The 10,484-nt window shown below is 31.7% G+C and overlaps 1 protein-coding gene across 1 annotated transcript; it reads left to right on the top strand.

The window, feature by feature from the left end:
• The first annotated feature begins 2,418 nt into the window (after positions 1–2,418).
• Positions 2,419–10,170, top strand: LOC127871483 (putative sperm motility kinase W). Its single transcript, XM_052414450.1, has 2 exons — positions 2,419–3,330; positions 9,044–10,170. The coding sequence occupies exons 1-2, from the start codon at positions 2,826–2,828 to the stop codon at positions 9,406–9,408; spliced, it is 870 nt and encodes a 289-aa protein (XP_052270410.1). The 5' UTR covers positions 2,419–2,825; the 3' UTR covers positions 9,409–10,170.
• Positions 10,171–10,484: the final 314 nt, after the last annotated feature.

The raw sequence follows: 10,484 nt of genomic DNA, 5'->3' as shown, positions 1-10,484 counted from the left end.
TGTCTGGAAATTGAACGTTGACTATAAGGAAAAACAGAACACCGAATCATTTCAGGGGGATTCGTTAGTTAAAAGCCAGTTTGAATATTCGTTTTCCTATTGTTGCGGTTTATGTGTAGCGTCGTTAACGGTTGGAACAATAAAAATTCGAATATGTTCATTACAGTGTTTGTATATTTTGAAATGGCAGGTACTTTATCATCTGTGTGCTTTCAAAAACTGTTCGAATATATTATACATAGAAGTATCTCAATACAAAACCACCAACGCTTACTTTGTTTGAGATAAAAGTAAATTCTGTATGGGCGCTTGACTATTTAATACATGCAAATACGTTCTTAAGCGCTTAAATAATGAAGTTGAACTAAATGTTAAAGGCATCAATGGTATTTTTATGTTTATTATAGACGCATGTTAGAAAGCATTCAGTAAATGATTTGAAAAAAGGGTGTTAGACTAGCTTAGAATATTACTTGAATACAATCGAAACAAAACTTTTACACAGGTGTGTATGTATTTATTTAGTTATAATAGTCATTGTTCAATATATCGAACAAGCACACGGCGAGTTTCTGAAATGGAACCTGTTAAAAAAAATGACTTCAAACAGCATTTTAAGCAAATATTAACATGCCCATTCGCTCTCTTAACCAAGTTAAATAGGCTTTTATCTTGGAGTTAAACAATAATTCATTGTCTTTCAAATTTCTAGCTGGAAATACTGTTAAAATAAAGACTTGCGTTACATTCAATATTTAATATATCGCCTTGCATTTAAGTTTTCCTTAAACAACGTGATGTTTACTTTTATTTTGTTGAAATTGCTTCACTATGTTAGTCATAATATTATATCATATACTTTTCTAAATTGTATCAATTTTACTCTGATATAAGGGAGTCTTATTTACGGGCACTGGACGATTGTTAAACATTTTTTTATCACATACGCAATAAAATATTTATTTTCCTATATTATTTAAGACACGAATAAGTATATAATATACCAAATTAACCGATATTTAGGTAAGTTTGGATACGAAAATGTGTATCGAAGCTTTATAGCACAAGATAATTTCTTGTCAAACACCAAGTACCTTACTCTCTACTAAACACAGATCATTGCCAAAGCATTTGTGCAGCTGATCATGAAGATGAACGTATAATCAATAAAGATTCAGAGTGCATATATTTGATAAGCAATATATTTCGTTCTAGATTGAACCATTGCATTTAGGAAATCTTTATTTAAATATTCAAGGACTTAACTACACTTCAGGACTAAAGTATGCCTCTCGCTTTCGCAGCGGTTGAAATGGGGAAAGTCAGTTGCACCTCCCTGTTTACTCATAATAAACATACACGTCTTTATCAGTGTGTACTCAGTGTTTTTAACATAGATCCAATTGTACAATATCTTTCAAATTTTTTAGGAAAATATCCTTTTGACGTATACATCTATTTGATTGTGCATTTGAACAATTGCTTTTTTATCATGCCTTATGTTTTTTTAAATCAAATTATCGCTTAATAATTGAATGAACCTTAATATAACAGAAATAATTATTTCCAAAAAATAACGTAAACGACCACAATGCAATACACAAATAAAAAATCGATAAATCCAAAATAATTGTAAAAATATTTACATATGCATAGAAACTATTTAACTTTGAACCAATCTACAAAAATGAATGCAAAAATTGGCAAATGAACCAAGTATACACATGCATGCTTTTAACGTTTGATTCTTTACAAAATTAACCTACAGAAATTATACAAAACATGATGTATCGCTAAATGCACTACCGATTTATCACGTGTATTAAGTACGGCTCTAATTCAAGATAACAAGAAGCAATGTTTGGATTCTCACGTCTGTTTGTACTCATATTGCGAAGCATAGCCTGATAACGTTCGGAACAACAATAATATTAAGCTGATACATTATGTGAGCGTTCAATAGTACCACAAAATAGAAAGGGAAACTTGCATTAAACTAATCTTTTGTTGTTTGCAATGAACTAATGTGTTTGTTATTTGGATCCAGACATAATTACTTTTAATGTCGATCTGTGTTAAAAATAGTACGTATTCATCTGGCAACAAAATACAACTAGCGTTTTGTAATAAATTCCAATAAGGCAATTCTACAGGTGACTAATAATTTATTTTGATGAAAACTGGTGTATATATAGAAGACCCCATATGAAGTTCGCTTGCCTTCTTCATTGTGTTTATCATCTTTTTAATTTGCAGTAAACTGACTGACGTCTGTTGCAGTCAGTGATCTCCAGGTATAAAACGATGCACTTTCCCATCATTCGTGGGAATATCACTAACCTTCCTATTGGTTGAATATCAAATCACATCGGTTTCTACCTTGGCAATTACTAGGTTGCGCGCATTCACACTAAACCATCTAGGACAATATACTTCAATAATATTTACCGGAAAATACAATGCGTGAATAAAAGTGTGCATCTGCGAAGCAGTCATATAATAATATAACATATTGAACCTAATACAGAGAGACATTTGTGTACGAGTATAAAAACTGGCTGTGTTTGGCGAATTAAATATACATACGGAGAGCTGGTAACCAATAAAAAAATGAAGACATCAGAGTGTTTCGTAAAAAATAATTAGAAAACTGTCACATTGGTATTATTAAAATAATTCAACATCAATAAAACACTTTATAAAATGCAAATATATTATGTATACTGTTTGTATTGACAGTCATATTTAATTGACATATTGAATTAATAGGTGCAGGTTGTTCACTTTCAAACGTGAATATAAATGTAACACAACAATTAAGGATAATGCATTGGGTTAACCCGATGGGATCTGTAAAAACTATTGGAACCGGAATATGTAGTTACAGTGTTTTAGAAATGATCGATTACGGAAGTTTCGGAGATATTTTCAAGATCAGTAAGAACCAAGACAAGAAGGTATATGCAATGAAGCAGATCAAATACCGCGGGGACTTTCGAGATGACGCCTATATCATGAGCGAAATCTATTGTCTATCCCGCCTAAAGCATAGGAACATCATTGCCATGCACGATATTGTGATTGATGTCAATGAAATTCATATCATAATGGAGTACGCCGCAAACGAAAACCTTCAGCGCTACTTGTTGTCCCATGAAGACATGCTACATGGACAGAAGTATGACATATTTGCCCAAGTACTTCATGGTGTTATGTATTGCCATTCCATGGAGATTTCACATCGCGATCTCACTCCAGTGAACATTCTACTGACAGACGATCTTGTGGTCAAGATTGCCGACTTCGGTCTCGCCGTAAAGTGCATTACGGGTATTTTAAGTGTTGACATATGTTTAATTCCCATTGAACATTTTAAGTACATTACTTTCATTGTAAACTTAAAAAAGGAGTGGTGTACATGCACCTGTGTTTAAATTATTATAGATACACAATATAAAGAAGTGAAACTCCAGCTGCTGGAGCAGTATTGAATTTTCATTAAAAACAATTAGTTGGTCCTTTCTTTAAGGCAAGTGACCGATTGCCCAAACAGTACAAAACAGCACAATACAGCACAATACAAACCAACATAAACACAAAATATGAATAAAGCTGGGGTCACCGCCTTGGAACGGTCAATGCAAAGCATTGGGGGTTTAAACCTGGTTATAGAGCGCTCAACCTCACACTTGGCCCAGCAATATTCATAATACATTTAAGTGTAAATAAAATTTAACGTCATAGCATTGTAACTCAAATTAAACAATAATAAAAGGGAATTAAAACGCATTCAATTTAATTACTATTTAATTACTCAATTGCATTGAAGATACAAGAGTAACAGAATTACAACTTTTTGACGAATGATCAAATAAAACTATTAACAATTGTCAACTACATTCCTTCTTTATAGAAAAGATTTGAGAATGTAGAATCATAGAGTTAATATCTCAGATAATCATCGCGCAAATACAGGAAGAAGCAGCAATAATGGGTGTAAAAATTCCATATTACATAGCTTGGTTGTTTATGTGACTGCTAAACAAATTAAAATTGATAAAATCAAACAAGAAACGCCTATCACAGAGAAAATATAAATAAAATGGAACATTATAAACCCAATGACCTATGCATGTAGATTACAACTGGGAAAGTCGGTCGTATGACGTCACAAAAATCCATAATGACATAATGACGTGAACAAATTCCAAGGGCAGTACTAAATAAAAATATTAATGGGGCTGTGCTACTAATAAAACAAGTTTACGTGATTTAATATTAAGAAGCAAATGAATACAAATGGTAATTCCATTAAAGCGACATTATTGGAATCAAACAGTATATAGGTGTTTTGACAACTGAAGACAGAAATGATTTGATGTACGATTTGAGTCCAAATGTAGTTCACATGCAGATTTGTTCATACGACACAATGACACAATTTTATTCAACAGTGAAAAATGCCTATAATGTAGTATTCATGCAGATTTGTTCATACGACACAATGACACAATTTTATTCAACAGTGAAAAATGCCTATAATATCACTAATGATTCCAAATTTTAAGGGAAGAAAGATATAGTGAATCGAAAACCATCAAACACGTGTTTTTAAGTACATAAGCATCGTATCCTTTTGATAAAAACAAGTTAATTAAATTGAAAAGTTTAATATGAACATTTGGTTTAACATATTTTAATTTGCGGACACGCTTCAAAATGTCTCCATAAAATGATGGATGGGAGATTCCATTATTTAAATGCCATTTTAAAGAAACATTATATTTGGAAATTAAATCACCATACTTAGAGTAAAATCTAGCAAATTTATTTCTAGGTTATGATACAAAAAGCCTTGTTTTAGCAATTTTTTAGTTAATATTAGATTACGATCATTAAAATCTTTAATACACGAACATGCTCTGGCATAACGTACCAACTGCGAAATGTAAATACCATAGGAAGGTCCTTTAGGGATGTTGCCATCTAGAAACGGAAAATTCACAATTTCAAAGTTAAAATCGTCCCGTTTGTCGTATAAACTAGTTTTGATCAAATTATTATTAATAGTTAAATGTAAGTCTAAATACGCAGCGTCTGTATTGGATATACACGATCTATTTAAGACTAGTTCTTTTGGGTAGATTTTGTGAATATATTGTTCAAATAATGGATTATCTAAATTAAGTATGTCATCAATGTACCTACTAGTAAGGTTAAAACAATTAATCAAATCTACTTGCTTAGTTTTAGATAATTCTAACATAAATTCGCTTTCATAACAATATAAAAAAAGGTCAGCCAAAAGTGGCGCACAATTGGTACCCATAGGAACGCCAATAATTTGTTTAAATATTTTACCATTAAATTCAACAAACAAGTTATCCAAAAGAAAAGTAAGTGCTGCACAAAAGTCAAGACCAGTCCAAATGATGTAATTATCTAATATCTGATTAGTAAAAAAAGCTGTTTTAGTGTTTAAAGCTAGATACAAACATTTCTCTCTAGCAAAAGTTTTTTCAATCAAAGAAACAAGTTTAGATTTTATTAAAGCGTGAGGAAGCGTTGTATATAGTGTCGAAAAATCATAAGTACTTGCCTGTGACACCTTATATTTTTTATTTTCAATTTTATCAATAACTTCTAAGGTGTTTTTTATTGACCAAAATAGGTTAATATTACTATTTTCATAACCTTTATTACAAAATTTAGCTATATGATATCTAATAGCACTCAATGCAGATGTAAGATACACTGATAATAGTTTGGTGGTACAAGACACTGAATTAGCGATAAAACGACTTTTATATGGCGTCTTATGTAATTTAGGTATCCAGTAAAGTGATGGCAATTTCTTGTCAGTAATATTGACTATTACATTTAACTTTATGCATAGGGCAACATGGTCGGTAATATTTTCATTAGGTTGCTTATTGTACTCACAATATGATGTAGTTTGTGAAAGTTCTTGTGAAATAGTTTGAACATAAAACACTCGTCATATTTTGATAACATTATTAGCAGCCTTATCAGCAGGAACTAAGACGAATTTAGATTTTAAGTCTTCAAGCAATTTACAGAGATTTTGTTTATTAAATTTAGGTGAATGTGGTAGGGCCAAAGGATGTGTATCATAAAAACATATTTTATTCATGGCCATACTAAATATTTTTGTTTTCCAATCATTGAGTGCAGTAATTTCAGCATTTTCCTTCCTGCACCATTTAGTGCAATAATCATGTAAGGATGTTACGATATTCTTAATGCAGTCATCAAAATCAACAGGAATAGGCAGTCTGTACTTATGGCCTCTGCGTAGCAAATTTCTAAGGTTTTTATTTTGAATGAAATTAAGGTCCCCAGTAATAACATGTCCAACTGGACCATATATATATTTAGAACTAGTACAGTCACATAATGTAGGACAATTTCTTATTACATTTATATCTGTGGAAATAGAATTATAATTAAAAACGATACTTCTTACAGGTTTACTATATTTGTAGCAAATAAGTGGTGATTCAGTATTGCGGAAATAAGGGGGAATCAACCGACGTACATTTTTATTATTGAATATTTTAGGAAGGTCAATTAAATCAAGACCTTTGTTACAAAACTCAATTTTGATACGATTTCTAGTTTTGTTAAGTACATTTTCAATAAAAGGTTTAAGATAGTAGTCAGTGAAAGATTCAATAATACAAGCACATTCATATAGAGGGTCAGATTGAAGTAAAATAAGTTTACATTCCTTATCAATATGCGCCAACGAAGAAACAGAAAGAGAGCAAAGTGCACTTAGTAATTTATGTTTACCCCCATTTTGTAATACTGTGTAGCAATCATTTAAAGAAAGCAGACGTTTAAATTTACGCCTTAAGTTACCATTTTTCCTAATGCCATGTGAACGTTTATTTCTTAGACGTTTACTAAACAGAGAAAATGCATTAATCGATTTATTTTTAGAAATTGTTCCAACATTTAGAATATTATCATTTAACAAGCCTTAATTAAATTTAGTAATTATATTTTTATAAGTATTTAACCTACTTCGGATTTAGCCAGACTGTTCGCATGAAATATTTCGTTTAAATATACCTTTCGCTATAGTAAATTTGTATTCCCGAAAGTTGACGGGCACACTTAAGTGCGGTAGTCTAAATGGATTAGTAATTTTTAAATTTTGTAGGTGTTGTTCTTTATTAATGTCATTTTTTCAATTTCGGAATAAATGCCGAGGTGTTTAACTATATGTAAATCCTTTTTGTATTTGCATGCGTTCCATTTGTGATCGCTTTACGGAAATGTAGTACAACTGTTTGTATCCGACTATGTTTGCCTAAATGGCAGCTGATAGATCGGGACCCAAATAAATTGAAACCAATTATAAATCGATCACAAGTTGCATCTACCTACATTTGCCCGCGGATAGGCCTGAATTTGTTTGCAGTAGAAAACGTGCAATATTCAAACATATTTCACATTTACATTAAGATGTTATTCCATCGACTTTCTATTTTTGGGAAGTATAGGGTATGAAAAGGGATACAACAGTTCGTTTAGCAACTATGTTAACTGCGTATTCAGCATAACACAATTTTATCTCTCATGATAATGTTTTATTGAGAAGAATGTCAGGCGTTTGTACTTAAAGGCTGTTATATCATATTTGATAATTACTACAATACATGTATTGAATTCTGTCTACTCATCAATGGTAGATCATATACGTATTGTTGTTCAGTAACCTGATATACGCATTGACGTAAATATTTAAAATTGTTTTCAAAATTCCAGCGGTTGAATTGTTACCTCACTTTGTTGCATTGCATTGCAACCCATAAGGTATCGAGGTCAGTTTGCGGTCAGTAACAGCACTCGATATATAAACGCTATCGCGTAAACTATGTGAACTTGAAGTTCAGTTTGATCAGAAAGATAATAAATAAAGATATTCGGCGATATTATTGTGGTATGTCAATAAAAGATTGTAATGTGTTTTCCATAACTGTATGGTTCGGACCAATTTTGATTAATGTAATTTGAAATATTTATCCATTTAGACCAATTTATTAAGCATGAGCACGGTGATTCACGATTCTATTAATAATGGAATAAAATAAGATTTTAGTGCAACGCCGGCTGACCTATATGTTTTCATTTATTTTCATGCTTCTTGTGTCTTTTTATTATGTAAATATAGATATCTGAGTAAGTATATCGAATAAAGCGAAATAAGTCACGAAATCTGGCGCAACACCCCGTAATTGATGTGCGAGTGATGCAGTTAAGAACTGCGCGGTAAAAAGGCATTCGCTATTTTTATCTCATAGATATAACTTTTGATCGTTCATAAACAACGACCACAGTCACCGCCGTATTTCTTTTTAAAGATATTTCTTGTTAAATATATGTTTTCATATTTAAAAAAATAAATAAAAAGGTCTAATAAAAAAGTATGATGCTTGACATCATATGACTTAAATAGATTGTTTGTGCGCAGGTTCGCTTCCATTTTTAATGACTTGTTAAAATGGTTAATTTATTTGTTGTAATAAATTTAACATTAAAGCGAACAAAAGAAGCGAGAAAATAATATTTTTACTGGTACAATCACGCAACACAGCATATTTAGTTTAGCTTAATTGTAAATAAAACCTTTGTTATATAATAAAACCGTGTTTGATCTGCTGAATTCAAACAATCTTCCTACCCATTACATATATTGTATTAAAATTGTTTTTGTTTAGGTGGTTCCCACTTCTTATCGGTCAGTGATTTTAGATTCAATTTGTCGAAATTAACATTTGTATGCACTTCCAAACTCTGTAAAAGGTTTTTTCATATGACTTTTCTGATGCATTGAATATCGAGATTATTTTTAAATAGGAGTATTCGTTATTCGTTCTTAAGCAATGATGCCTAATGCGAATGCCTGCCTTTTTGCTGTCTGTTTCCCGACTTACACAGGTAGTTTTTTATGCTAACTAAATTAACGACTCAATGATTTACTTGTTTACATTTGTATACATACACTTCACAGACGCCGGATCGCTGTTGCTGTGTACGGATTATATCGGCACAGCGTCTTATCTACCGCCAGAGATGATCCTGTCACAACAGCCATTCCTGCCTAAACCGGTTGACGTCTGGAGCCTCGGCATTCTCCTTATCTTCATCATCTGTCTCGAGGTTCCATACAAAGGATTCCATGATGACATTCTTGCTCAACAAATGAAAGAATCTTGGGTAGACTTCCTTAAAATCAAATCGCAAGCGCTTGACTACAGAGTTCCAAAAGAAGTCATTTGTTTGCTTGAAGAGTGCCTCAGAATTAACGCGATGGACAGAGTAAACATTGACGAGATGTTATGTAAATGGGACAAATGCAAGGCGACAGCGTTATAAAAACAGTTACAATTGTTTCACAGTAATGCAAAATAATCGCCTGTGATACATGCGTATATATTTATAGCAATTACAGTATTTTAGGCGATTCTAATGTTTACCACATTGACAACGATGTTGTATGATTGGGTTACACAAGCGCTCATTGGTTGTCACACATTAGACTTTTAATTGACAGATTGTTTAGACGCCAATGGCATTATGCTGATTAATGTTGAATTCATATTGTTTAGGGGTATAGACAAAATTAAAAAACATGCTATTATATGAATAGATTTTATTAACATAAGGTTTATATTCAGTTTTTAATATATGCCATTTGCTCTGAGTGTTATTTTTCCTATCTGCGAGCAGTCTCTTTAATTTCAACTATCAGAAGATCTATATCGACATACATCTCTCGTGGAACATTCTATATTATGTCAAACGCAGTTCATAGGATGGATCAGCAAACGAAAATGAAACACTGTATCGTCTCTATGATTTAAAAATGTTTATAGTAATTATTGTTAACTGCTTTCAAGCGTGGCCGATGTGAGCTCGTATCATTATATGCATTATATCTAGCGGTTATCTTTGTATACTATTTGTCATGATACTGGCTCTTACTTGCTACCTCACTCAAAACAATTGAACTTCGTCAAAGAGTATGATCATATATCGATTACTCGTGTTTTGTTATGTACATTGTTAATTAAATAATTACATCGTTGGCTTATTTTCATTGTATAAGGAAAAATAGAAGTAAAACTGTTGACAGTTGATCTTTATTTTGTTACTGATACATGCATTTTGTTTGTATCATTAATATTCAAATGTTATAATGAAATCCTGGAACGGTCCATGTGTACCTTTTTTGATACTATGAATAACAAATGCTCATTTTTGTACGACCAAGACTGTTCTTACTACCGTTTAAATAAGCACAATATTGTGTTCCCTTTTCTTTTTCGAAAAAAGCCAACATTTAATATCAAGAACAACGACTTAAGAATTTTTATTTCATTAATAATAGTTTACAATTTACGCATTTTCTTAAGGCAAAAATATTACCTAAACACAAACAGACAGCCGCA

The sequence above is a fragment of the Dreissena polymorpha genome, chromosome 3, assembly GCF_020536995.1.
Source record: "Dreissena polymorpha isolate Duluth1 chromosome 3, UMN_Dpol_1.0, whole genome shotgun sequence".
In the NCBI taxonomy this organism is placed as follows: Eukaryota; Metazoa; Mollusca; class Bivalvia; order Myida; family Dreissenidae; genus Dreissena; species Dreissena polymorpha.
The sequence above is the reverse complement of the archived record's forward strand: the minus strand, read 5'-3'. Positions and strand labels throughout refer to the sequence as shown.

Coding starts and splice junctions, on each gene's coding strand:
- LOC127871483 (XM_052414450.1), top strand. CDS start 2,826: ATGCATTGGGTTAACCCGATGGGATCTGTAAAAACTATTGGAACCGGA. Junction 3,331..9,043: donor CGCCGTAAAGTGCATTACGG/GTATTTTAAGTG, acceptor TACACTTCACAG/ACGCCGGATCGCTGTTGCTG.